General features: G+C 48.8%; 1 protein-coding gene across 1 annotated transcript; it reads right to left on the bottom strand.

Moving 5' to 3' along the window:
• Positions 1-1853: 1853 nt before the first annotated feature.
• Positions 1854-25551, bottom strand: OC90 (otoconin 90). The gene is made up of 14 exons (XM_055546890.1): positions 25506-25551; positions 23463-23528; positions 21897-21953; positions 19323-19497; positions 17135-17247; positions 14886-15014; positions 14693-14734; positions 13296-13346; positions 11116-11163; positions 10320-10373; positions 7492-7608; positions 6630-6801; positions 4841-4947; positions 1854-2146 (listed from the first exon to the last, which is right to left on the bottom strand). Exons 1-14 carry the CDS (start codon positions 25549-25551, stop codon positions 1854-1856), a joined length of 1470 nt encoding a protein of 489 aa, XP_055402865.1.
• Positions 25552-26684: the final 1133 nt, after the last annotated feature.

Here is a 26684-nt window from a genome sequence, read left to right as displayed (position 1 = left end):
TCAGATCCCACACTGCCACTTCCTAGCCAAGTGGCCTTCAGGAAGTGGCTCAGCTTTGAGCTCTGAAGTCTGTAAAATGCAGCTCTTAGGTTCTGCCCCTCAGAGGTTATCTGTTGAGGGGTAAGTGAATCACTTAGAAGAGGTTCATCCTGTCATGCCTACATGGCACAGAGTAGGCACTCAGTCTGTTTATCATGAATGATCCTTGCATTTGCTATGCAGAGGGTCTTATTTGCTATTCAGGGATAAACTGATCTGAAATAAAAAGGAACAATTTGTAGGAATCAAGTCCTGGAAAAGGCAATAGGGTAACTGAACCCAGAGCAGAGGAGACATGGAGGGATTAACTTTTGATACGGATAAGGAACCCTGTTTTTCATCGTAATAAGAAAGAAGACAAAGACGACCAATAATTCTGTAGCTTTGGTGGCAGGAAGATCAGGGCATTCCCACTGGAAAACTTAAATTTTCTCAACAGTATTAGGTGAGGCCCTTGTTAAGACAACTGGCCATATGCCTTGCGTTCCTGCATGTCTTGTGAGCCAAGACACTAACCACCTTTATTCTGGACTACCTGTCTACGGTTGTATACAGCATACAGACTTGGAACACAGAGATGGCAGGCACCCATCCGGTGATCTCCCTGGAAGGCAGGAAAGGATATCAACCGTCAGCTTGGCACCGCGACCTTTTGATTTCCTAAGGTTTTCAACCCTGTTGACTCCAGGATAGTCCACACCATGAGAGAGAGGCTCACGAGCATGAACTAACTCCAAAGGCTCTGCTTTGCCACCTGAGGAGCAGGCAGGGACCCTGCACCATGTCACCACAGGCCACATGATTTATAGGAATCAAGAACCAAGGGTGCAATGTGAACTTAGAGTCTGTGTCCTTATCAAATACTGAGGGGGATTCTGGAGGCATTGCCTATTGCCTGAAACATAGTAAGATCTCAGTAACTATGGGGCAGATGGGAGAATAGATGATACAGTTTCAATTTTTTGTAATTCCTATTACATTCATCTGTGTCCAAAAGGGCATTTGTATCCCCTAAACTTAGAGCCATTGGGATTATCCCCTATTTTTTTTAATCAATATTGCTAGACCCAAGACAGGGTTATCAGTGTTTGTTCATGGTGGCAGCCGTGGCCACTCAACATACCAGAAAGGCTGTCATGCCAGCCTGGCATACATCTTTGGTGGGCTACTGGTGACCCATGTCATAAGATTGATTACACTCCATATATATATATATATATCTTTTTTTAATAGAAGGAAAAGTACCTTTCAGTGATTAGGGAGTTGGAGATACTCTTTCACCCTCCATTCCTCTCTCATCTCACTCTTGCAATCTATTCATTTGTCAGTATCCACAACATTGCTTCAAAACAAAAAACAGGGAACTTCCCTGGCAGTCCAGTGGTTAAGAATATGCACTTCCATTGCAGGGACTGCAGGTTCAACCCCCGATCGGCAGACTAAGACCCTGCATGACACATGGCACAGCCAAAAAGATTAAAACAAAGAAACGTTGGTTGGCATGTTTATTGAGCATCCACAGTGCACTCCAGGAAGCATCGAACCACCCCTTGTCTGCCTCCTCCAAAGGCACACTCGCACGTGAACTGACAAACAGGTCCCAGTGCATGTGTGCAAGGGTCTCCCTGCACTGAGCCCCCGCTGAGGACGGGTAGGATGAGACTGGCCCAGAGGTCACGGGAGCAGGAGGGACTGATCTACAGGGTGCACTGTGAGCCTCCGCTGAGGACGGGTAGGATGAGACGGGCCCAGAGGGGTTACGGGAGCAGGAGGGGCTGATCCACGGAGGTGTGCTGCTCACGTCCTCTGGGCGTCTATCTCGGGCCGTACGGTGGCCTGGTCCCCACGAGACCCAGCGGCTTCCCCAGGAATCTTCTGGTTCTTCTCAGGCCCTCCGTGAGGGGCGGGGACTCCTCGCTGTCCTCCTCGGAGCTGGAAGCTGGGGCGGAAGCCGCAGGCCCGCCGCCCTCGCAGGTCGGCCGGTCGCCCCGGCACTCGCGTCTGCCTGCCGACTGGAGGCTTTGGTTGTAGAAGGCAGAGGCCATGCACTCAGCCGCTGACAGGTCACAGGCGCAGAGCAGCTTCGCACACAGGTTCCGCCCCACACCTGAGGGGCGAGGACAGAGGAGCAGCCTGAGCCGCCGTGGGACGCTCGCCCCCTCCGGCCTGGCCTCCTCCCTCCGTCTTGAACCTCTTCGCCCTGCATGCACTGCTTCCTCTACTGGGAATACTCTTAACTTTCTCCTTCTGGTTGACTCATACTTGTCCATCACGAAACCACTTGGCAACCCCTCCGCTCCTCACCGGGCTTAAAGGGGGTGTCTTTCCTGTAGGCTCCCATCAAATCCCATCCTATGCTTCTTTCTATTACAGCAGAAATATATATATATATATATGTGTGTGTGTATATATGTATATATTTTACAATTTGTATTTTTATTTGCTCAGTCTGATGACCCTATTTTATTTCTTGACTGTTTCAGTTGCCTGCAGTAGGGGTGGAGCACAGAGATCTGTGTGATCCTAAAGAATGAATGTGTTTGACGTTGCTCAGACATAGACAAGCATTCTACAAATGGTACCTTTGTCTGTGGTTTTCAAAGACGTATTAGTGTTAGACGCTTGGTCTTGTCCGACTCTGCGACCCCAGGGACTGTAGCCCACCAGGCTCCTCTGTCCATGGGATTCTCCAGGCAAGAATACTGGAGTGGGTTGCCATTCACTTCAGGGGATCTTCCCAACCCAGGGGTGGAACCCAGATCTCCTGTACTGTAGGTGGATTCTTTACCGTCCGAGCCACCAGGGACTCCCAAAGACTTCCTGGGTCTGTTGGGTCTGTATTGGGTCTGTTTAATTTTCTTTTTTGTCTGATACTACCATGAAGTACTCATCAACCAGATCAACCAGACTTTTTCCATCACACCGACCCTCCAAATCTCCGACACGGGCCTTCCGGTCAGCCCAGACACAGCTGTGGCATCTCCACAGCAGGGAGCAGAAAGACGAGAAACAGACGGGCAGAGGGGACCGAGGCGGCGGCCGTTCCCCAGCACCGCTCCACGCTTCGGCCCCTGCCCCTTGCGGAGGACCGCCGGGAACCGCTCCAAGGTGTTCGGCTCTTACACCCCGGCCCTTGCGTCCGCTCCAGGACACCACGCTCACCCCTCACAGAGGGTTAGAACCGGCTCTGAAGCCCCCAAGGAGTTCAAGTGACACCACAGCGTTCCCGGGTTCACTGAGACCAGAGCGATGCAGGCACCTTAAGCTGAGCAGGTGGGACCCCGAGGCATGCCGGCATCCCCGAGAACAGTGATCATCTCATCCCGTCACTCACGGCTCTAACCTCACCCCTGCCCCTCACCGCCTACAGGACGAAGCATACAGCTTTCAGCCTTGGGTGTCTGATCTGCTACCTGTCTCCTCTACCTCACGTTGCACCACCATAGTCTCACCGCCTCCACTTTCTGTTCCCATAATACGGAACCACGTGTCATTCCCAGACTCAGGGGTTCCCCGAATGCCACAACTTGTCTCTCTCCTCCCCTCCCTACTTCTTTTTTAAAAACACACATGGGCATGGGCATCAGGGAACCCGTTAACCTCTGGAAAACCTCACCTCACTGCCCCTTCTTACTTCTGCCAAGTTCTCCCATCCTGGCTGCCGCACTCCGCGGGTTCAAAGCCCCTTTCTGGCGCTCCTGGGCCCTTGTACTTACTACCTATGAGTGGTACCAGTAAGACTCGAGTCCTTTGCTTATCTCTCTTCCCGCCTGTGAGTGATTCAAGGTAGGGACCCTGTCTGTTCATGGTGTTCCTCATTCCCGGTGGCGGTTTTATGGAGAAGCACATGGTTAGTGAGTGAATGAATGGATGACTGAATGCGTGACGTGTAAAGCCCAGAGCTCCCGGGAGGCAAGAGGCGCACGTGGCCCTCCAAGGCTGGGTGCCCGGGGTGGGGGGGAGGGGGAGGGGCACTCAGCCCGGGGCTTCCCCTGATAAAAAGTGAGGGCAACACCCCCCGACGCAGCTCTCGAGAGAAAGGGGGACTGTTTCCTTTTAAGCTGTGAAGCCTAAGGGAGCTGCACCCAGTGATGCAGCAGTCAGATGTAGACGAAGTCAGTCCTACAGCAAGCCCGGCACAGTGAGGCTCCCGGCGGCCGGGCTCTTTCCAGACGGCTCCACCGCCACCCCCCAGACCCTGAGTGGCCACAAAGGCGCCTCCGGCTTCCACCACTGGGAGGAGTGGAGACGCAGGCCCACCCCTCCCTGCAGCCGGAGTCACTTCCCCTTTTCTGTGGGGTTCTTCAGGAGACTGCATGGGGAAAGGGTTCTGTTTTTAGGAAGAGAGACCCACTCGCACAGTGGAGACTCGGTTCTGGGTCTGAAGAATTATGGTTTCACAGTCCCAACCCCAGTTCTATCATCTCTTCCTACCTGTGTGACCCTGGACCTCAGTTGCCTCATCTGTAAAATGGGCAGGCTCGTGGGGCTACCTCACAGGACTGGAGTGAGGATGAACTCCAGAACTCAGAAGAGCACGTGGAAAGCACTGAGTAAGTGTGGGTTGTGACGTTAGTCCCCACCTGCTCTCACAGGCTTGGTGACTTTGGTCAGCTGACTTGGCCTCTTGAACTTGAGTCTCCTCCTCAGTGGAATAAGGGTACTAATGTGTGCCTCAGAGTACGTAATAAGTCACATTAGAGGTGAACAAGTGAATGTGGAAGCATCTGTCAGATGAGCTGTGGTCCCCATGCTGAGCTGAATGAAAGAACAACCCACTGTGCTGGCCCGCAGCACTTACACTTGGGGGTACCGTCCACGCACAGCACCGGCGACTGAGGAAGCCTCTCAAGCAGACAGCCCAGTCTTCTCACCTGCTCCAGGCAGCAGTGATGGGACAGACAGCACCTAACAGCAAGGAGATCGTTTACTGCCAGGCCCCTGCCGCCCCCAGAACTCCCTCCAGGCTTAGTTCCCCCACACTCCCCGTAGTGGCGACAGTAGCCAGCAACTCCTTTCCAGTGCACACAGGGCTGACTGATGCACACACCAAGGGCCACCGTGTACGGTTGCTCAGGTTGCAGACTGTACCAGGATGCCACATCAAAGGCAGGGTCCCTCACACTGGAAGCATCTTGTAATTGTAAAAAAAGTTTTTTGTATTTTTATCATGACTCTGTTGACTGAAAAGATAGGTGATTTGCATATTTGTTACAATAATCTTGTAACAGAAAGAGTCTTGAGGAAAGGGTCCCACTTTAAGTATATACAAAAGTACCACATGGCTAGCAGTGACACTCCCTCCAAACTTTTATACAACAGAACAGTTAATCCTGCATCCCTAGGGTATCCCCCATGTCCCCAGCCTTAAAAGAGAACAGAGTAACTATCCTGAGCGTAAAGAACTGCCTCTAAGGAAGTGGCTAGCACAGAGCAAGATCTCAGGAAACAGATGGGGATGAATCATGATCTTGCTTTTTAGACTCACCCATCTGGCCCCATAAAGCCTCACAATCTCCCTCAGTGTCCCCCCAAGTCCAAGGAAACTTGTGATATAGTTTCCAATCCTCCCTAGGCAACTTCACCATTGGAGGGTGTGGGCAGTGTATGCCATTTCACTAGAGCTCTAACTGGCTGTGAACTGGGTGAGTCTTCAGGTGCAATCAACCTTTAAACTCGACCAGTTCCGCTCTCAGAATCTTTCTCTAACTCATCTCCAGGGTGAGTCCCCCATTGTTTCCCCCGTGTCCTAACCGCATATGTTATAGTGGGTGGTGTTTTGTTGAATTGTCCGTATCTCTCACTGCAAGCTCCAGATGCAATTTGTTGTGATCTGCTTTGTTTAAGTTTAGCCCTTTATGTGTCTCTACCACCTAGCACAGTGCCAGACAGAGCAGAAGCACAACAAACGCAGGCTGAATGCCTATATTAATGAACGAATAAATTAATCAATGCATGAGGTCAGTGGAAGTTCTTCCAAGAGCAGTAGGTACAAAATTTGACAATTAAACTTAAAAGTTGTTGAGAAGCTCACTTCAACGTGTCCTGTTGCAGAGCAAATCAACTGAAGGCCCCAATTCTACATGTTGCTGTTGTTGCTGTTTAGTCCCTAAGTGGTGTCTCGTTCTGTGACCGCATGGACTGTGTAGCCCACCAGGCTCCTCTGTCCATGGAATTTTCCAGGCAAGAATACTGGAGTGGGTTGCCATCTCCTCCTCCAGGGGATCTTCCTGATCCAGGAATCAAACCCACATCTCCTGCATTGGTAGGTGGAGTCTTTACCACTGAGCCACCTAGGAAACCCAATTCTACACGTTACTCATTGTTTAAATAGGCATATTGGGGGGGTTTCTGAGGTGTCTTTGCAGATCAACCGTTTTAGAGCAGCTGGGTAGTATTTGTTGGAACTCTAGACTCCCATATCAAAAGATCTGAATCTGTCTGGCTCTGTCCCTTCATGGCTGAATGACCTCAAACAAGTCAGTCTTGGAGCCTCTGCTGCTCAATCAGGACAAAGGGGTTGTCATGGCAACAAGCCCAGCTGAGCGCGGTAATGCAACACTGTGAGCCTGAAGCGATGACCCACGTACCTGTCCAGGGCATCCCTCGGCTCGCCTTGTCCTTCCTGCCCACAGTAACAGCCGTAGGCTTCAAAGTCCTCGGGGCACCGGGATGTCAGACAGAAGAGCATCTCTCCAAGCTGTGACCTCACCCGTGTGTGGTCCCCGCTTCCCGGATGCAGGACGGTGAGCCTGTCACAGGCTGAGAAACAGGACTCTCATTTCTGTCTCTCTCTGCCCTCCTTCTCCCCTCCCCTCCTCCTCGCCCTGCAACTTGGGCTAAGCCAAGCAAAAGTCCACCTTGCAAACCCCATCGTCACAAGTTCAGAGGGGAAAGGACCACAAAGCCCAGAGGCCTGAGCAGCGCCTTGCCAGTGTCTTGCCCAGGAATGAGCCCAGTTCCCCGTGTGTGTCCCACCAGCTGTGGCTCCTTGCAGGTGCAGGGCCTTTGCTAAGGCACCTGAGAAAGGAGAGCCAAGGAGGAGGACCATCAAAACCCAAGTGTTTCATTCTTTCCAGCAAACCACGGTGCAGATGATGCCGAGCTCTTTCTTTCTGAGCCAATAAGAGCGACAAGAGCCCTCCGTCAGCGGTTCCTTTCCCGGTTCAGCCTCCAGCAGCTGATGATTAAAGGTGCTCATGCAGGAGAGATGGCGCCCTCTAGTGGCACCAAGTGGGATGGTCACAGTGCCTTACGGTGACCTAAGGGCCTTGAATTCTTGCCTGGAGAATCCCAGGGACGGCGGAGCCTGGTGGGCTGCCATCTATGGGGTCGCACAGAGTCGGACACGACTGAAGCGACTTAGCAGCAGCAAGGGCCTTGAAGAACCACCCCACTCATAAGAGGATCTTAAGACCGGGAGAGGACAGACACCGCTCTGCTTCTGCTTACCTTTTCTAGATGTCTCCTCGGGACCGCTTTTGATGGACGATACAGCCAACCCCAAAGATTTAATGCCAGTGGGGACGACGGTTACACCTTTTGCTGTGGCAACAATTTCTGCAGACCCTGAAAACACATGTCTTTATGGTCCATATTCAACAAGTGATTAGAGGGAAGTTAAGGACTTTGGGAAGGTCATGTGCACATATTTAAAATGAATAACCAACAAAAACCTATTACATAGCACCTGAAACTCCACTCAATGTTATGTGGCAGCCTGGACGGGAGGAGGGTTGGGTGGAGAATGAACACGTGTATATGTATGTCCCTTCCCTGTTCACCTGAAACTATTACAACATTGTTAATTGGCTACACCCCAGTACAAAATGTTTTTTGATGTTAAAAAGAATAAAAAATTAAATTTAAAAAAAAGTGGTTCGAGAAGAGATTTGCAGATGGTCACATGCTCAAGGCCAAATTCAGACAAAGCATCAGGAGAGAGAGTCTTCTCAGACTGGGTCTGCAGACAGCCAGGGCAGAGCCTCAGGGATCCTTGGCTGCTACGTGAGAATTTCCAAATTTTCCATGATGATGTTAAAACTGTTGGGGCCCAAGCTAGAACATGTGGATGACATCTTGGGGGCAAGAAGCGTCACAAGCTCTCAAGCCTATATGCGTGTTATGTTTACTATTGTGCGCCTGCCAAGTAAAGGCCACCAAGATGCTCACAAGTGAAGAGAAAACAGAATGATGGAGACATTAAGCCAGTTCTCAGTACAAAATCACGCAGGCAAGCGAAACTCTTCCTCAAACTCTTCAAAACCGTGTTAGCCTCTCTTCATGCTCAGAATTAAGTGCGCAGTCCCTTCCACCGCGGGCAAGACTGCCAGCGATGTGGTCCTGCTTCCTGGACCTCCCTTCGCTCTCATATATCAGTCCCACCTGCCCCCTTGGCTGCAGGCAGGAAGGTCTCCAGCCCCAGGCCAGATCTCCAGCCCAGTCTGGTCCAGACCAAGGGAGCGTCAGGAGGCTCTGCCCCACTTGTCCACTGACCCAGGCTCAGTCCCCAGAGCTCAGGCTAAGGCCTGGACCTCTAACTTGCAGTCCTTCTCCAGACGCACCATATTGGTTTTCTTCATACATCCAGGCTTCTGTCTCTGCTTGCTCAACACTCTGGTCCTGATGGGTTAAAAGCAGCCCTTCAGGAACCCTGTCATAACCTCAGCCTCCTAAGGTTAGCATGCTGTTCAGTTTTCCAGCCCTACAAGTGGAAACCCATTAAATGGTGACTTTCTACCACACTCCAGAGAGCTGGAAACAGACGAAGACTCTCCTTGACCAAACTTCAGTCAGGTCGAACCCTCCCTCGACCTTAGCCCGTGAGCACTGCAAGCTCTCCGCACTCCCCACACTAAGAGACTTAACCAAATTCTAATGTTAGTCACTCAGTCATATCCGACTCTTTGTGGCCCCATAGACTGTAGCCCACCAGGCTCCTCTGTCCACGGGGACTCTCCAGACAAGAATACTGGAGTGGGTAGCCATTCCCTTCTCTGGGGAATCTTCCCGACCCAGGGATTGAACCCCACTCTCCTGCATTGCAGGCAGATTCTTTACCATCTGAGCCACCAGGGAAGCCCAAACAAACCCTAGCCTGGTTTCTAACACTCAAGGAAAGCCTTGACCCTGGGATGACCCAGCTCTGGTCTTCCTTAAGGTCCTTAAGGTCCAAGAAAGCTCAAGGCAGTCAAGAGAATTCACTGCTTTCCATCCATACCCACCTTGCCGAACAGGTCTCAGAAAACAGTCCCTACCCTCTCTTTGGAATTTTCCACTTTTCTGGCTCTGCGGAAGCTCCTAATAGTTTCCCCTTCCTCCTCCCTCATCGGCCTTTAAAATGCCCCATCGCTTCTGCACAAATCGAAGTGGAGCTCAGTTTATCCTGAAGTCCACACCTGGACAAGCGGTCGTAGGGTGAGAGAGGCCAGCCCAGCTCAGGTATAAAAAAAAAAAAATCACGTTTAATTTTAATCAGAAGGAACAATGGAAAATAATGAGCTACCATTTTTTTCTATTAAAAACTAGAGGTTTTTCGTTCTCTTGTTTTTAAATAGTACCCACTATCAGCCACTGGAATGCATCTGTGAGTGTAAATTGATTCAGTTTTTCTCCAGGGCAATATGGCAACATGTTGAAAGCCTGAAATGATTACATCTTTTATACAGCAATTCAACTTCTAGGTATTTATCCTGACAAATTACTCAGAAGTGCATAGGCATAAAGAAAATGCGTATCTATTATTTATAATAACACGTGTTAGAAATAATTGGTTAAGTAAATTATAGGATTCCACATAAGGAATTGCTGCACAGCCTGTAAAAACCATGTTACAGAAAAATACTTCATGTCAGGTGAATATCACCTCATTGTATGAAGTGATACAACTCAGACTGTGAAACCGTAGCTGCCAAGTGATCTCAAATTCATTTTGTTTATGTTACGCTTGTGCTTACTCTGGGTTGGGTAGAGACTGGAAGAAAACATCTTCAAATATTAAAAGTAGCTATTTGTATTCTGTGAATTTAAATAGACAACCAAGTATAGTTTTCTGTATTTTTTCCTAAATGCATCTCTTTAGCAAGTAGGTTTCTGTATCTTCCTATTAATGGATCTTTTGATTTCATTCTGTCTATTTTTTGGTAAAGGGGGTAATTTTTGTAGAGGAGGGGATTTGAAAGTAAATTTGCTTCAGTGAGTTCTCTCATTTTGGGGAGCACACGATAAATGTACAGAGGACAACAACGTATGCAAAGCTGGGAGAAGCTGAGCATGCCTACCTGGAGAAGGTGTGGTCCCAGAGTCCTCCATGCCTTCCTGGTCTCCACCTGGTTCTGTCCCCAAGGGAGAGACAGGGAGTGGGCATTAACTCCAGTCTGTCCCATCTTAGTATCCAGAGGTGGCTCCCATCCCCTGGGCGCAGGAGGCCACGTGCTCCTTACTCTGCCCCCGGTCACTTCCCAAGGGACAAATAAATAGATAAGTAAATATTTTAAAAAATAGAGCCATGGTTGTTAATCACCATGAACAAAGTAAATAGGTTAATTCTCTTGATGACGTCTTGCCCATCTATTTTTAGATAAGACTTTGTTCTCTGTGAAATCACAACTGTATAACAGGAAGAAGACAAATCTTACATTCTGAAGTCTGGGGTTAGAAAGCAGTCCAGAAGTCAAGGCTAGAATGACTTAGAGTTTTTAATATCCCAGAGTCTTGGTTTCCTATATAATCTGCAGAATGGGCATAATAATACTTACTCCAGACCCTGTCAAATAGTGGTCACCAGCGTGTGTGTGTGTGCGTGCGCTCGGTTGTGTCTGACTCTTTGTGACCCCATGGACTGTCGCCCACCCATCTCTCCTCTGTCCATAGGATTTTCCAGGCAAGAATACTAGAGTGGGTTGCCAGTTCCTACTCCAGGGGATCTTCCTGACGCAGGGATCAAACCCATGTCTCCTGCACTGGCAGGGATTCTTTACCACTGAGCCACCTGGGAAGTCAGTCACCAGAACTCAGCACAAATACCGAGATGGCATTTTCTACTAGGTGCCCTCCTCTGAAGTCCCTTCTGCTTACTTGTCCTGGAGAGCGTGATCAGTTGGTCAACTCTGGTCTCAGATGCCACTGTGAAAAGAAATCATCAAATCTCGATTACCAACCCAGCTCAGCACCTTAGCCGGGCAGAGGAGAGAAGACCCATGGCAATCTGATCCGGGACTCTGTCTGGGTGTTGTGGCTCCATTACTTCTCAACTCAGTGGACAAAAGGCCAGATAAGGGCCCGTCTTGTGTTTAGACAGAAAGACCAGCAAATGACCACTCTGGGAGAAACAGCCATTATTTTCCCTGGTTGGAATGGCTTTGTCTGGGAAGGCAGCTTAAGAGGAAACGTAGGTCTAAAAGCAAGGATGGAGGAAGCGGCATCTTCAAATCTCAACCCTCCCACCAACTCTGGGTTTCGACAACTTCTCTCCATCTCAATATGCCATCTGAATATGGAGATTATAGTAATTATTTCATAGAATTGTACAAGCATTAAATGAGGTTACATAGTTTCAGTCTCCCAGTATCCTGCTTGTGGTTTGACATTGTGTGTGCTTTTTTTGTAGCCACATTAGAATTTTTGGAACAAGATGCTGGCCCAGAATCTTCCTGTGCTCTGTCTCATTGAATTCTTCTGTCTCCCCAAAGAATAGGAACAGTCAGCCTTTTCCAGGGATTGGTAAACTATGACCTGGCCCTCGGCTCATTTTTGTCAATAAAGTTTTATTGGCACCACAACCACACCCATCCAGTTATAGACTGTCTATGGCTGCTTTCCTGCGGCAATGGTAGAATTGAGTAGTTGTGAAAAAGATCTTGTTGCCCCCAAGTCTAAAATATTTACTATCTAGCTCTTAACCTGAAAAAAAAAAACAAAAACTGATTCCTATGCAAAGTGAAATTTAGAGAGGTTAAACCATGCTCCCCAAGTCACATAGCTGAAAAATAGGAGAGTCAGGAATCCATCCCAAATCTGCCTAACTCTAAAACATAATTTCACCCCATAATGGTGAGAACAGCTGTAAACCCTTACAAACTGTCCCATCGGCACTCATGTGATTGATTTTTGAGCCCACATTAAGGCTTCCTCCTCGGAGGGCATTTGTGAACACTGCTGAGGCCGTGGGTATGAAGGTGTTGAGTGTGTGTTGGGGGCAAAGATGTGAGTGCATCCACCCTCTTCCTCTACTTAGACTCCAGACTCCTTGAGGAACCTTATTTACTTTGAGTCTTTCCCAGGGTCATGCCACAAGGGGAGTAAGGATTCTGGTTGAAGAAAGTGGAAAATGTATGAATTGGGGGTGATTCTGTGATTGTCTGGTGGGGCCAGGAAACCCGTAGGTTATGTTCAATTTTTTTATTTATTCTTTTTTTGTTTGCTCTTGGCCAGGCTGTGCAGTAAAGCAAGACCTTAGTTCCTCAACTGAGGATTGAACACGTGCGTTGGGACCTTGGAGTCTTAAACACTGGGCAGCCAAGAAAGTCCCATTATCCTCAGTTTCGAAGGGACGTGGCTGCTGCCAGTCACACTGGGTGTGGCGGCTGCTTAGGGGCAGGGCGTATGGTGGAGCTTTGGTTTGGTGTTGGTGCCCTCTCCTCTTTTCTCAGGACCAGGACTCCAAGGCACGAGCTATCTGGGAGCCGTTGGGGATGACATGGCCTTGGACATGGAGGATGGCCACGGGATGAGCTCATGAGCCTCTGCTTCTAACCTTGCAGAAGCAGCAGCAGCAGCAGCAAAAGAGAACTAGATGCAAACCTGTAGGCAGCAGGTATGCAGTGGGCTCTCCCTGCAGTGATGAGTTGCCAGATTTAGCAAATAAAAAGCCAGGAAGCCCAGTTACATTTGGATTTCCCATGAACAATAAATATCTTTTTAGTAGAAGTAGGGCTCATGCAAATTCTGGGACACGCTTATATGAACACAGCATTCATTGTTCATCTGAAGTTCAAGGTCAGATGGTCAAGGGTATAGGTCCTGTGTTTTAATTGGTAATTCTCCTGAGATGGGACTAGGAGTTGTGGGAGAAAGCTGAGCAAGTAGAAAAGAGATCTGTGGGTCAAAAGGAAGTAGGGGGGACTCTGGAATGTTCCTGAGGTGGTTCCACTGCAAGCCCAGGCACGGGGAATTTTAGGTAGCCAATCTCAGCAAGTAGACAGATGGCACCATCAAAACACAGGTATTTGGGGTCCCCACCGGTCCCCTGTGCTCACCTTCTCCTGAGATGGCCATCAGGCTGGAGTCCGTGGGCTCCACAGGAACCACTGGGGAAAGAGAGACCCCGGGAGCAATGGGTGATGAAAGCAAGTGCCAAGCGTCTCCAAGGACAGGCTGGGCAAGGGAGGGGGGAGGGGGCTGGCAAAGATGTTCCCAGAGGGGCTGCTCATCCTGCCTCTCGCACCTCACCTCAGGACATAGGGGTGCCCAGCAGGGACCCTGCTCAGGAGGGGCTCCAGTCAGTGCTGGTTCTTGTGGGGAAAGTGACACCATCAGTCACAGGCTGTTGCAACCAAAGGGCTGCAAACCCCGAAGGCTTGTGGCTGTGGACTGTGGTCCCCACCCGAGAAGAGTGCTCTTCACACGGGATGGCAGAGACAGAGGGTGCTGGACTCAGAAGGTCCATAGAGATACCACATGCATACACAACCCCACACACAAGTCCACACACGCACGCCTACACATGTTCATACACAAATCCACACACATATAGGCACAGACACACCCACATCCACAGCACACACAGTCACACCAACTCCCTCTTTAGCAAACACGGCAGGACTAGTTCTGAGAAAGAGACTGCAGCCCCAGGAAAGGAAGGATGCTCGGCCAAGGTGCACCTTGAGTTTCCCATCCTTGGTACCCACGAGGTTGGGACTGAGAGATCGTGGGGAATTTGGCAGACAAGGAATGATGTGCATAAACTTAACTCTCACTTTTTTTCATAATACGCATGTTTTAGACTTAGAACCATCCCTTGCTTTGATCAGTAGACAGTTATGAAGAGCCCACCTGGTCCTGAAAAATGACATAAAGAAAACAACCTCCTCTTCAGGAAGTCCCCACCTGGGCCCAGGTGGCTCCTTGGGCTGCATGCTCTGGGGGACAGACGAGGGAGGCAGCCAGTCTATCCCCAGGAGGCCTCAGCCACCAGGAGGTCACCCGGCCGGAAGGGCCTTGCCCTGTCTGAGCACTGAACTGTGTCCTGCTCGCAGCTATAGACAGAGAGGAAGAACCTGGGGTTTTCATCCTAACCAGATTAAATTCACACCTGTCTACCTAGCAAGGGCCATTTGATGTTGGCTATGGACTGAATTTATCAGAAGTAATGGTATCTCTTAGAGAAGGAAACGGCAACCCACTTCAGTACTCTTGCCTGGAAAATTCCATGGATGGAGGAGCCTGGTAGGCTACAGTCCATGGAGTTGCAAAGAGTCAGACCCAACTGAACAACTTCACTTCACACTTCAATGGTGTCTCTAGCTGGGGGAGGTGGACACGCCTTCAGTGCCACCAGTCATTCCAGCTCCCCAACCTAACCCTGATCCATCCAGTCCCATCTGCAACCAAGGCCCTGTGGTCAAGCAAGAGTGGCTTCCCGAAGAGGCCTTACCTCTGGGCAGGACGGTCAGCAGCTCCTCCTTGCTGGCTGTCTCTGAAAAGAAAGCACGTTGGAGAAGTGGGTTTGGGGATGTTAGAAGGCGCTGGACTTGGGCATCTGAAGAAACGCAGCGATGATGGTCTCTGACCAGCTCCCACCCCAGATCACCAGCCCCAGCAATGACGCCAGGCCTGGGTCTTCCTACCTGGAGGCTGAACCAGACAGAAGGACGTGTCCAGAAGGTTCAGGGAAGAGTTGATACTGGACCGAGCCAAGCACTCTATGGCAGCCTTATCGCAGGTACACAGCAGGTGCTCACAGGTGTTCCTGGATTCTGTACGCAGAGCAAGGACAGAGCAGATGGAAAGAGCTCACTGGGAATCCCAAGAGGTGATGCAAATGCTCAAACTGACTCCTGACTTGCCCTCCACCGCCCTGCTTCTCTTGCAGTTTTCTTCAGCTCATCCACGACGGCTCCATCCCTTCCGCTGTGTGGTCCAGCCTGGGAGTCAAAGGTACTTTTCTCCCACACTCACACCCCATCCACCAGGCCACCCTACCGGCTCTGCTTTCAACCTATATGAATCTGATCAAGTAGCCCTGGGCTTTCCTTGTGGATCAGTAGTAAAGAATCTGCCTGCCAATGCAGGGGATGCAGGTTCGATTCCTGAGTGGGGAAGATCCCCTGGAGAAGGGAATGGCAACCCACTACAGTGTTCTTTCCTGGGGAATCCCATGGACAGAGGAGCCTGGCGGGCTACAGTCCATGATTGCAAAGAGTCAGATGCAACTAAGCAACTAAACAACAGCAACAATGCACCCCCACCTGCTCTCCACCCCCACCATCCTGCCTGGCTTACAGCAGAGGCCTCACTAGGCCCCCTGCCTCCTCCCCTGTTGCCCAGCCTCTTCTTACCACTGAGGGGCCAGAGCAGTCTTTAGGGCTCAGATCAAACCATGCCTTTCTGTGTGTGTGTTCAGAATCCTCCATCAAAGTCTTCACGCAAAGTAAAAACCACTACCTCCTGTTCCTTCTCAGACCTCACCTCCTTTCACTCCTCCCTTGTCACCTCACTTCTGACCTGTTGTCCCCCTCATTCCTGACACACCAGGCCCCTGGAGCCCGGATCCGCCGCGGGCCACTTCCTCCATCTGCTGTTCTGAGAAGCCACAGGCGGCTTCCGCCTCCTCTCGGTCTTCACGCAACTGCCGTCTTCACAGGGAGGGTTCAGCCGACTTTCTTATTAAACCCCCTCCCCGGGCCTCTCTGTGCCTCTCCTCTGATGAATTTTCTTCCCCAGATCTTAGCCCTTCCTAACGTACCGTACGGTTCCTTTCTGACATTTCCAGTGTCTGACAGCGAGAGGAAACCCCAGGTCAGGGCACCGCGGATATGTAGGTGATTACCTAGCACTTGGTGGGGTGCTCAGCGTGTAAGTGTTGGGTGAATGAGCAAATGAGCCATGGTTCCCTGGTTGACTGTGTTCCTCACCTAGTGATTTACACCCTTCCCGATGCTCCAGACTCCTGCCAGTTGACATTACTTGGACTGAGGGGCCAGTCAAACCTGGGTTCAAACTCTGGCTTTGCCACTTGGCAGCTATGTGACTTTCGGAGAGTGATTATTTAATTTCTCTGAGCATTTCTGTCCTTATCTGAACACTGAGGATGACGACCCCTGTCTAACAGAGTTGTTAGGACGACCAGAGTTGCTGTGTATACTATCTACGACTTGTAACAGTCACTCAAAAAGGCTGGCTCTAATACAGTACCCCATCTTGCCATGGTCCTCTTCCCTCTCTGCTTCGGCCTACTCTACTTCTGCCAGGATTGTTCAGAGACATGAAGTAAAATTCCTAGAGTCACACAGCAGGTAAGGTGGAGAGCTGAGACTTGAACATACAAGTGTCTGATTCTTATAAACAAGCATCCCAGCCTTATTCATCCATCATGGCATCTGCCTCCACTTCCACCATCATTGCGTTCTCAACAGATGCCAGTCTCCATATTGTTTGACATTTAACACTGTTTAAAAATTGTAAATGTAACATTTTAAGCATTACTTAATTTTTATAACAAATCTCTGAAGCAGGTTCTGTTCTCCCCCTTTTGAGGATCCGAGTTGTTAAGTAGAAGGTCAGGGTACTCCCTCCCCGAAATCACACAATGCCTAAGTAGCAAACTATTTGCCCTCCCCAAGCTTCCAGGGTTGGTACAAGCATAGCATTGTAAATCAAATAATCTGCTGAGCAACCGTTGTTTCAATTCAGAAAGCACGCAGTGGGCCTCTACTGCCCGCAAGGTGCAGTTGCCCCAGATCTGGCGGGGCTGTAAGTACCCACAGCAATGCAGGCAATGGCGACGATGAGGAGGGTGGACCCTGGGAGCCCAGGCCTGGAGTCTCTGAACTGTCATTTCTCAGCCCAGTCTCCTGGGACACCTGGAGATGCTCACCACACGAGATAGTCCTGCTGACGCAGTTGACATCTGTGCTAAGCTTGGCAGGGTCTTGCAGACAGTCCATCTCAGCAGCCTCCTCGTAACACCTGCGATGCTGGAAGCAGCAGCTGCGGCAGGAAGGGTCGGAATGAGAGCGTGGGTTAGAGCACGGGCAGGCAGCACGCCATCATTCAGTGTCCCCGGATGGTTCCTGGCAGTGACCTGTTTCAGTCCTCATTGTGCACACACACACACATCACGTTTGAGTTTGAATTGTGTTGCCTATGCAGCAGGCTATTATGGCTATCAGCCTTTACATGTGTGAAAACTGAGACACATGGAGCTCTGTAACTTGCCAAGGTCAAGGTTGATCACAGAGAGAGGCTGACACCAAACAGCTAAGTCAGGTGGCTCTTGCAGTGCAAGCAGGAGGACAGTGGAGCCCAACGCAAAGAAGAAAAAACACACAGGCAGCTGATGGCCTTGGGCAGGCTGCCGTTTCTGATACTACCTAACTTATAGAAATCTGTTAAGGTCAATAGAATGTCAATATAGACCCTACCATGCGGTAAACACTCAATAAAACTACAGCAATTATTTATGGGGATCTGGCGAGCAAATTCAAGGTGGAAATAATCTGTCTCCCAGAAGTCTGGAAACTCCCACCTCCATCAATTGCACTGTGTAAAGTCACTGAAATTGGGTGTGACGCAGCATTCTGCCAGTTTCGGCCATCAACGCTTTGATCATTCACACAGTGATGAATTGCTGCTTTATTTTTTTTGACTTCTAGGTCTGCTCAGTATTTTAATAACTAAAAGAAGTGGCAAGAGAGGACCTGAAAGAGAAACACGTTCCCAGAAATGGTCCTGGCACCATGCCCCAAATGGAATCAGTTTCTCCCTTTCTGAATGTCAATGAGCTGGCTTGTGGTCCCAGGGATGGAAGACAGCCCTCTGGTCCAGAAGCAACTTACACCAATGGGAATGCTTCCCTACCTTCTGGGAGTCTGTGTAGATGAAGGCGTGCACTCCATCACACTGGATTTGGGCACAAATATAGTACCAGTGGGGCTTCCCAGGTGGCACCAGTGGGAAAGAACCCACCTGCTAGTGCAGGAGACATAAGAGACGCAGGTTCAAATCCTGGGTTGGGAAGATCCCTTAGGGGAGGATGTGGCAACCCACTCTAGTATTTTTGCCTGGAGAATCCCATAGACAGAGGCGCCTGGCAGGCTACGGTCCAAAGGGTCACAAAGAGTCGGACACGACTGAAGTGACTTAGCATGCGTGCATGATACCAGTGAGGTGTGGACACGGTCCCAGAGTAAAGGTGAGACTTCCACACTGCTGCCGTTACTATGGCTCCAATTACTGCTATAACTACTTCTACGGGTAGCAGTACTTCCACTACTTCTGCTTCTCTTACTACTTTAGATACTGCTACTGCTACCTCTAGTACCACTACTGTTCCTCCTACTATTACTAGTCCAACCCCTAAACCCTAATAGCAGTTGTATTGGGACTGCAGCTCTTGCTACGACTGTTATTATTAATACAGCTGCACAGCAAGTGTTCTACGACTGTTGTTACTGCTACTAACACCAACACCATCGCAGGTTCACTAGCACTGCTCCCGCTGCGATCACTGCCATCACTGTTAATACTGTAGCTACTGTGACAGCTGTTCCTAACGTCGTTACATCACCACTGCTATCATCACCACCAATGCAGCGCTACTAGTCTTGTTGCTGTTGTTATCAATCACTAATAACCCTTGAAAACAATAAGTCAGGCAGAATTCCATCACATTAACTAGCCCACCAGCCTCCTCTGTCCTTGGGGTTTTCAGGCAAGAATACTGGAATGCGCTGCCATTTCCTGCTCTAGGGCATCCTCCCAACCCAAAGATCCAACTCAAGCTTCCTGAGTCTCCTGCATTGCAGGCAGATTCTTCACCTCTGAGCCATCAGGGAAGCCCCCAAACTCTAACACATACCAACACATTGTCCTAACTGACCCTCCTGCTACCAGTAGCTATTTGCCGTATCCTTGCTGATGCTGAATGCTTCTAAGATTTTAAATTGTGTTGCACATGCCCATATACACCTGCACACAGAAGCACGGACCAGGGAACCTTCTGCACCTGTGCTCTGCCCAAAGCTCAGCCGGGCCTCCACGAGCTCACCTTTGGTCTTGCTCACCTGTCAGACTGGTCCACAGGCAGCCCTTCCATCTCAAACCTGCAGGCACAGCCGTAGTCTTCGAAGTCCCTGGGGCAGAGCCCAGCCACGCACCTCATACCATTCACGAACTGGAGCAGCGCGGGGAAGTTGGTGAAGACTGCCTGCAGCCAGGTGAAGTGGGAGCCCAGGCAGTCTGGGGGAGGGGAGCAGAGCGCACTGGGAGCCAGAGTTGAGGAGGGAGCCCCCTTTTCAGGGGGATAGAACCTCCTCACCTACTAAGCACCCACTGCATACTCAAGACTTCTTGACCATTGAAGGGAGGCGGGTTTACAAGCTGCAGTCCCCGTTGGTTGCCCCCGACGGCCTTTCATCCTTCTGCCTTACCAACAAAACTGAAAAGTACTCAAGGAAGGTGAGCCTCCTTTTGAAGTCCCTAGGGATGTTTAATAATTATTCTCGGCTCATCATGGTAATCTCACGCTTCTGTGATAAGGTTAGTCTAGGGCTGGCCATGAAAACCATGTATGACCCAAAAAACTTCAGGGGAAGTCTGTTAGAAGCTTTGGAGAAATATTCCTTTCCTAATAAAGCATAAAGACATAGAAGAGGGCCTTTCTGACCTACAATTTTCTCCTTCCTTGAAGGTGGTGAGGATATACTGGGATAGAACTGCAGCAACCACTTTGCAACCATGAGGCCCCATATCTAAAGCTGAAAAACTATTATGTCCAAGGGAGCAGTAGGGCAAGATAAAATGAGCCTGCTGGGTCTCAGATGCCAGTGTTGAGCTACTGCATCAGTCCTTGTGCCTTCAGAAGGCTTATGTGAGATCATTAAATGTCTTTATTATTTAAGTTCCTATTAGTTTCCTGAATGGATCCCAAATGATACAGTCTTGGCAATAAAGAACTATAAATCAGCCTGAGGAAAAAAAGGAGTATAGACACTAATAATCTGGGGTTACCTGTTATGTGCCAAAAACAGTTAGATGCTTTAAATAGCGCAATAGTTAAAATTGATAGAGTGAGTAATGCTATGAAAGGCTTTCATGGTCAATGATCCCATAAATGTCTTGTTCATTCTGAAAGACAGATTCTATTCTGTCACCTCCCTTTCACAGGTAAAAAAACCAAAGGTCAGAGACATGCCTGAGGTATCCACCAGTGATGATGACTTGTCCTAAACAAAATGCTCTTGCAAACGTAACTGGCAAGCAAACAGCATCCAACTTTATAACTCTACACCTCATGCTCACTCTCTCTGCCTGGAGGATCGTTACATACTTAATGAGATGATCCCACAGCACCAATTTAAATGCACAGGGTGATCAAAAAGAGCTTCAGTTCAGTTCAGTCACTCAGTCGTGTCCGACTCTTTATGACCCCATGGACTGCAGCACACCAGGCTTCCCTGTCCATCACTAACTCCCGGAGCCTATTCAAACTCATGCCCATCGAGTCAGTGATGCCATCCAACCATCTCATCCTCTGTCATCCCCTTTTTCTCCCACCTTCAATCTTTCCCAGCATCAGGGTCTTTTCCAATGAGTCAGTTCTTCCCATCAGGTGGCCAAAGTATTGGAGTTTCAGCTCCAGCATCAGTCCTTCCACTGAATATTCAGGACTGATTTCCTTTAGGATGGACTGGCTGGATGTCCTTGCAGTCCAAGGGACTCTCAAGAGTCTTTTCCAACACCACAGTTCAAAAGCCTAAATTCTTCGGTGCTCAGCTTTCTTTTGGGGGAGATCCAAAGTCGTGAGGATCACATCCACCTTGACTGTTCACTGCTCTGCTAGTTTCTTCCTACCTCGTTCAAACTTCCCTACCCATGTTTTGTTTCCACACAGTCTAATCAGAAACATGATAAAAGGTTTTATGTTGATGGGAAAAGTCCATCTAGGGTTTATGTGTGTGAGTGTGTGTGTGTGTGTGTGTGTGTGTTTATGGAAACATGCATTTTCATTCAAGACCTGCACTCAGTCATTTATACATTTTAAGTGCACTTTTAAACCTAGCATAGTCTAATCTAATAGGCAATGCAGAGCCACCTTGCTTGTGTCCATCATATTATAATCTTGTTTTGGGTACTTTTAGTTATCAAGGCTAGGAATCATCACAGCATCCACAGCATCGTGCAATTTGTAGTCATGTAATAAATACAGAACTGATCCACGGAATGTTTCTCAAACTTTATGTATATTTACTAGTTGAGAAGGAAACATAAAACTACTTCGGTGTAAGAAGACCAAGCTCTGGACTCAGAAAAGACCTTGTCCCTTCTGGTTGTGTGGCTGGGCAATTCCCTTAACTCCTTTGCCTGGAAAAGAGGGATGCCATTCCCCTCCTGACCAGGCTGTGGTCAGTAAGAATGAAGGAAGGACAACAAAACCACCTAGTCCCTCAGTGACTCACCCTATGATAAAAGACATTACCATTCACATCAGAATCTGATCACGATGTTTGGAGCTTGCAGGGGAGGCCATGCTCAGAGGGCAGACCCCCAAGTCCTGTTAATTTCCTTAGATTTCCCCCCACACACACATCCCATGCCCTAACACCCAGGGGATAAAAGCAAGTTCAGATTTAACTCACCAAAAATTTCGGCCACACCTTCTACATTTTTAAACATCCCATTGAAGAAAGTCATACCTAAGTGGAAGGAAGAGATAATACATTAGAGTTGGGTTCTCCCCTTTCCTTTCCCTGTCCACCCCCTTCAGGAAGAGTGAGTAAAATTCCTTCTCTAAGAATAGATTTGACCTTGGGCTAAATTTCTAGTAATGCAGGTTGCCGTGGAAAACATAAGATAAAAATTGAGCTGTGTTGTAGTTGTTCAGTCGCTCAGTAGTGTCTGACTCTTTGTGACCCCATGGACTGCAGCATGCCAGGCTTCCCTGTCCTTCACCATCTCCTGGAGTTTTCTCAAATTCATGTCTATTGAGTTGGTGATGCCATCCAAACATCTCATCCTCTGTTGTCCCCTTCTCCTCCTGCCTCCAATCTTTCCCAGCATCAGGGTCTTTTCCAATGATGGAAAAGACTTCCAATTCCAAGTCGGCCCTTCACAACAATGCTCAGTGGTGAAAAAGACCCCTGGATGGTGAGGTCTGTCTGGACTGATAGAAATTATGGCTAAACTACAAGCACCCAGCAGGAGGTCATCATTTTGGGTCTCCATTAACGTGACGACTTTTGGAATTGGGCATCATCCCTTCTGGGCATTTTAGAAATTATACCTATGAGCTGGTTACTAGGTATACTGACTTCTATGGAGAATGCAGCTTCGAGGTTAAGGCAGGCCTGGGGCTGCTCCGGGTGAGCCCTTGTATCTGAGCTGTTACTTAGGAGCTCCTGGACTGCCGTGTAGATCGATGCCAGGGCTTCTCCTGGTAAAGAAGAGTGGCGGGCATGGCCTGTTGGCACACTGTGCTTCCTGGCCTCAATCCTTCTAAAAGCCAAGTGTGGCTTGTGAGTCAAAACATCTACCTGAAGAAGACTGTCTCCTGGGCATCGCACTTCCCATGGAGGTTGTGCCATTGGAGAGAGGCCATGAACATGTGTCTGGATGGGACTGGTCACTTAGATGCATGGGTTCATGCACAAATAATTTGGTTGACTCCACTTATCTCTCTGAAAGGTCAGAAGCGAACCCTTAGTTCAGGGTAAACCTCACCAGCTATTTCACTATGTACTCTATTCTCCAACAATGCCTGTATAAAAATCCACCTGAGAACTCTTTACAATCCAGCACTGGGAAAACCTTCCCTTCTCCAAGGAACAACTACAGATCCCCTTTTCTGATAACCTGAGCCCTGCAATGCGTCACCTTTTTATTTTTGTCCTTTCAATACAATTACTGTGTAACCCTGATTGACTAGCCCATTTCCTTCCTTCACCTGGTTGCCCCTTCCAGCTGACCCGCGTCTTTCGATAAGAGTTTTTAGTGCTTTGTCTCAAAGGAGAGCCCAATGGTGGGTCAGACACCAGAATTAACTGTGAGGGAGACGCTTTGGAGTCTTACTTAGATCACTGTACCATCAAATGCCATAGCAGTAAGTGACTCTAGGGTATATTCTGAAGGGATCAGTCTCTCTGCCAATATCCTAGACAGCTTGCTATCCAGCTAGGTCTCCTAAGAAAAGAGCAAAGTATCCTTACTGATATTTTCTGAGAGTCCCAGAGGCAGCTCATGTGGAAGGTGTGGGGTGTCAAGAGGGTGGCCCCCTATAAACGAGGAGAAGAACAAGGTTAGTACAAAGACAGGCACTGCCCACGTGCTGGGGAGGGCTGGGAGGTGGCAGCCGGGAGAGCGATGAGGATGAAGATCAGCTGGATTCTACACCTATTTTTCTAGTGCCTGGAGTGACCAGGGTGGCCCAGTGTTTTATATTGGTTGGTCTTAAGGGAGTAGTCTTCTGGTTTGGGATGGAGATTTTGAGACTTATTTTGAAGCTGTTGTGGCATACGAAGCATACAATTTTAACTTACATGGCATGTTTGTTTGGAGTTTCTTGAGATGAAGGATTGGTGGAAATAAAAACAGATACAGAAAAGACCCCAAACCCCAAGTAGTTTACAGTTGAGGACAGGGGTTTTCCCCAGACTGTTAGCGTCAATCTCACCTGGGATGCAAGCTCAGTACAAGTTATGGTCCTTGTGCCCTCGCTCAGGTCTGATCCCGCAGGTTTACTCCAGAGTAAATATCAGAAATAGACATTTTTAATAAGCTCCCCAGCTGGTTTGAAAGTTGCTGGTCTAGAAACTGCACTTTGATAAATGTTGCTTGGGAAGACGACAATAGGGTGGAAGACCTCTGTTGTTGTTCAGTCACTAAGTTGTGTCCGATTCCTTGTGACCTCAGGACTGCAAGCCCCTCTGTCCTTCACTAGCTCCCGAGTTTGCTCAGATTTATGTCTATTGAGTTGATGATGCTCTCCAGCCATCTCATCCTCTGTCGTTCCCTTCTCCTCCTGCCCTCAGTCTTTCCCAGCATCAGGGTATTTTCTAATGAGTCCACTCTTCACATCAGGTGGCCAAAGTACTAGAGCTTCAGCATCAGCATCAGTCCTTCCAATGAATATTCAGGGTTGATTTCCTTTAGAATTGACAGGTTTGATCTCCTTGCTGTCCAAGGGACTCTTAAGAGTCTTCTCTAGCACCACAGTTCAAAAGCACCAATTATTCGGTGCTCAACCTTCTTTATGGTCCAACTCTCACATCTGTACTTGACTACTGGGAAAACCATAGTTTTGACTACATGGACCTTTGTTGGCAAAGTGATATTTCTGCTTTTTAATACGCTGTCTAGGTTCTTCATAGCAAGGAGCTTACTTGATGGCTTTAGGGTTTGAACGTACTCTTGAGAGTCCCTTGAGCTGCTAGGAGATAAAACCAGTCAATCTAGTTTGAAGGGGCAAGGGAGCAACTGCGGGTCAAAGAGGCCATCACACTCCAAGGGAGTCAGCAAAGCAAAGGACAGCGGCTGTGAACCGCGGGGAAGGAGATGCACTGTTGGGGGGCGAGGACCTCGCTCACTGGCCCCCTTGCCCTTTGGTCTCCTTGGTGCCCACCTCAACCCCCATCCCCCACACCCATGCTCAAAATGTGGATTAACCCTCAAGCTTATCACTAATGTTTGCTTTCCATCACTCGCTTGGCAAGAGGATAAAAATACTAATAAGTAAATCAAATGGAATTTGGCAAGACGGCCCAGGGTTCATGCGTGTCTGTGTGTGTGCGCGTTCAGTCGTGTCCCACTCTTTGTGACCCCAGGGACTGTAGCCCGACTGGCTCCTCTGCCCATGGGATTTTCCAGACCAGAATACTGGAATGAGTTGCCATTTCCTTCTCCAGGGGATATTTCCAACCCAAGGATGGAACACGAGTCTTTTGCATCTCTTGCATGACAGGTGGATTCTTTTTTTTTTAATTAATTTATTTATTTTAATTGGAGGCTAATTACTTTACAATATTGTAATGGTTTTTGCCAAACATCGACATGAATCAGACACGGGCGCACATGTGTTCCCCATCCAGAACCCCCTCCAACCTTCCTCCCCGTCCCATCCCCCAGGGTCATCCCTGTGCACCAGCCCTGAGCGCCGACAGGTGGATTCTTTACCACTAGTGCCTCCTGGGAAACCCCAGTGTTCATAGTAAATATATACAAAGCCAGAAATACAGTCAAATACCATTACTTACCGCCGTGTGGGGCCATCAGCATTCCCAGGAGGAGAAGCACAATCATGGCAGCAGAGCAAAGGGAGGGACCTTGGCGTCAACTGGCACAGCGTCCTGGGAGAGAAGTCAGCGGAGCATGGTTAGTATGCTTTCAGAAACCAGGACACGAGACCCCACAGGACCTGTTTGTCCTAAAATGCAGTGCAGGAAAAGGAGAAAGGCCCAAAAGTGATCCTGTCCCAGCCTTGCAAGCGGCTTAACTAATAGTAATGAGACAGGTTGGGACCATGGACTCTTTCATGCAATGCTGCAATGCTGCAATGCTCGCACCTGGACACAGCTCTCCTCGAACAACAAAATATTAATACAAAGAAACCGTAAGAAACTAAAAATAACTGTGTGCATGCTCAGTTGGAGCAAATGCTGGACCCAAAAAACAGAAAGAGACCACAAACCCCAGCTGCCAGTTTTGAAGAGCCTGGAGTATAAAAACTGTGTGTCGGGAGCAAAACAGGATACTGGGCATGCCCACTACACACACACACACACACACACACACACACACACAAGTCACCCCTTTGGCCTGACCCCCGGACAGACCTCTACCCTCACCCCACATAAGGAACAAACTCACTCACGCCTCCAGAGCCAGCAAGCAAGCGAAGCTGTTGTTTGGTTTTGCTCTTGCCTGCTACCGCAGAGCCCCCAACAAAGCCTTGCCTGAATTTCTTGTTTAGCCTCTATTCAATTTCTATTGACTGGGGAAGGCGAAGAACCATAGTCCATAACAGTATGACAGTAAAGAGATCACATTCCCTCTTTGAAACTCAGTTTATCCATCTGTAAAATGGAAATGTCACCGTGCACTCCTTGAGGACATAGTTCTGCTCTCATTTATTTATTCACTAAATCGATGGTCATTTGCTGTGTGCCAGGCACGTAGCAAGGATGCAGGGAAGCAAAGTGAAGAAAACACACCTTACCTGCGAGTGGCTCATGGACTTTGGGGAAAGGCAGCAATTTAACAAGCGCTGTAGTTTGACTTTCGTAAACTGAGTTTTGAGGAACCCATGTGTGTGTCCAGCAGCATTCTCACCAGTATTCTTTTTTTTTTTTAACTTTTTAGTCCATTTTTAAGTTGAAGTATAGGTAGTTATTATTATATTATTATAGGTATTATTTTAGTTTTGGGTGCACAGC

Source organism: Bubalus kerabau, chromosome 14, assembly GCF_029407905.1.
Source record: "Bubalus kerabau isolate K-KA32 ecotype Philippines breed swamp buffalo chromosome 14, PCC_UOA_SB_1v2, whole genome shotgun sequence".
NCBI classification, from domain to species: Eukaryota; Metazoa; Chordata; class Mammalia; order Artiodactyla; family Bovidae; genus Bubalus; species Bubalus kerabau.
This window is presented reverse-complemented; position numbering and strand designations above follow the sequence as displayed.

What these genes read in the sequence shown, in the direction of transcription:
- OC90 (XM_055546890.1), bottom strand. Translation starts at nt 25,551, where the DNA reads ATGATTGTGCTTCTCCTCCTGGGAATGCTGATGGCCCCACACGGCG. An exon ending in GATGGCCATCTCAGGAGAAG is followed by an intron (nt 11,164 to 13,295) that starts GTGAGCACAGGG and finishes TTCTTTTCACAG; the next exon opens with TGGCATCTGAGACCAGAGTT. An exon ending in CGAGGAGACATCTAGAAAAG is followed by an intron (nt 6,802 to 7,491) that starts GTAAGCAGAAGC and finishes CCTGTTTCTCAG; the next exon opens with CCTGTGACAGGCTCACCGTC.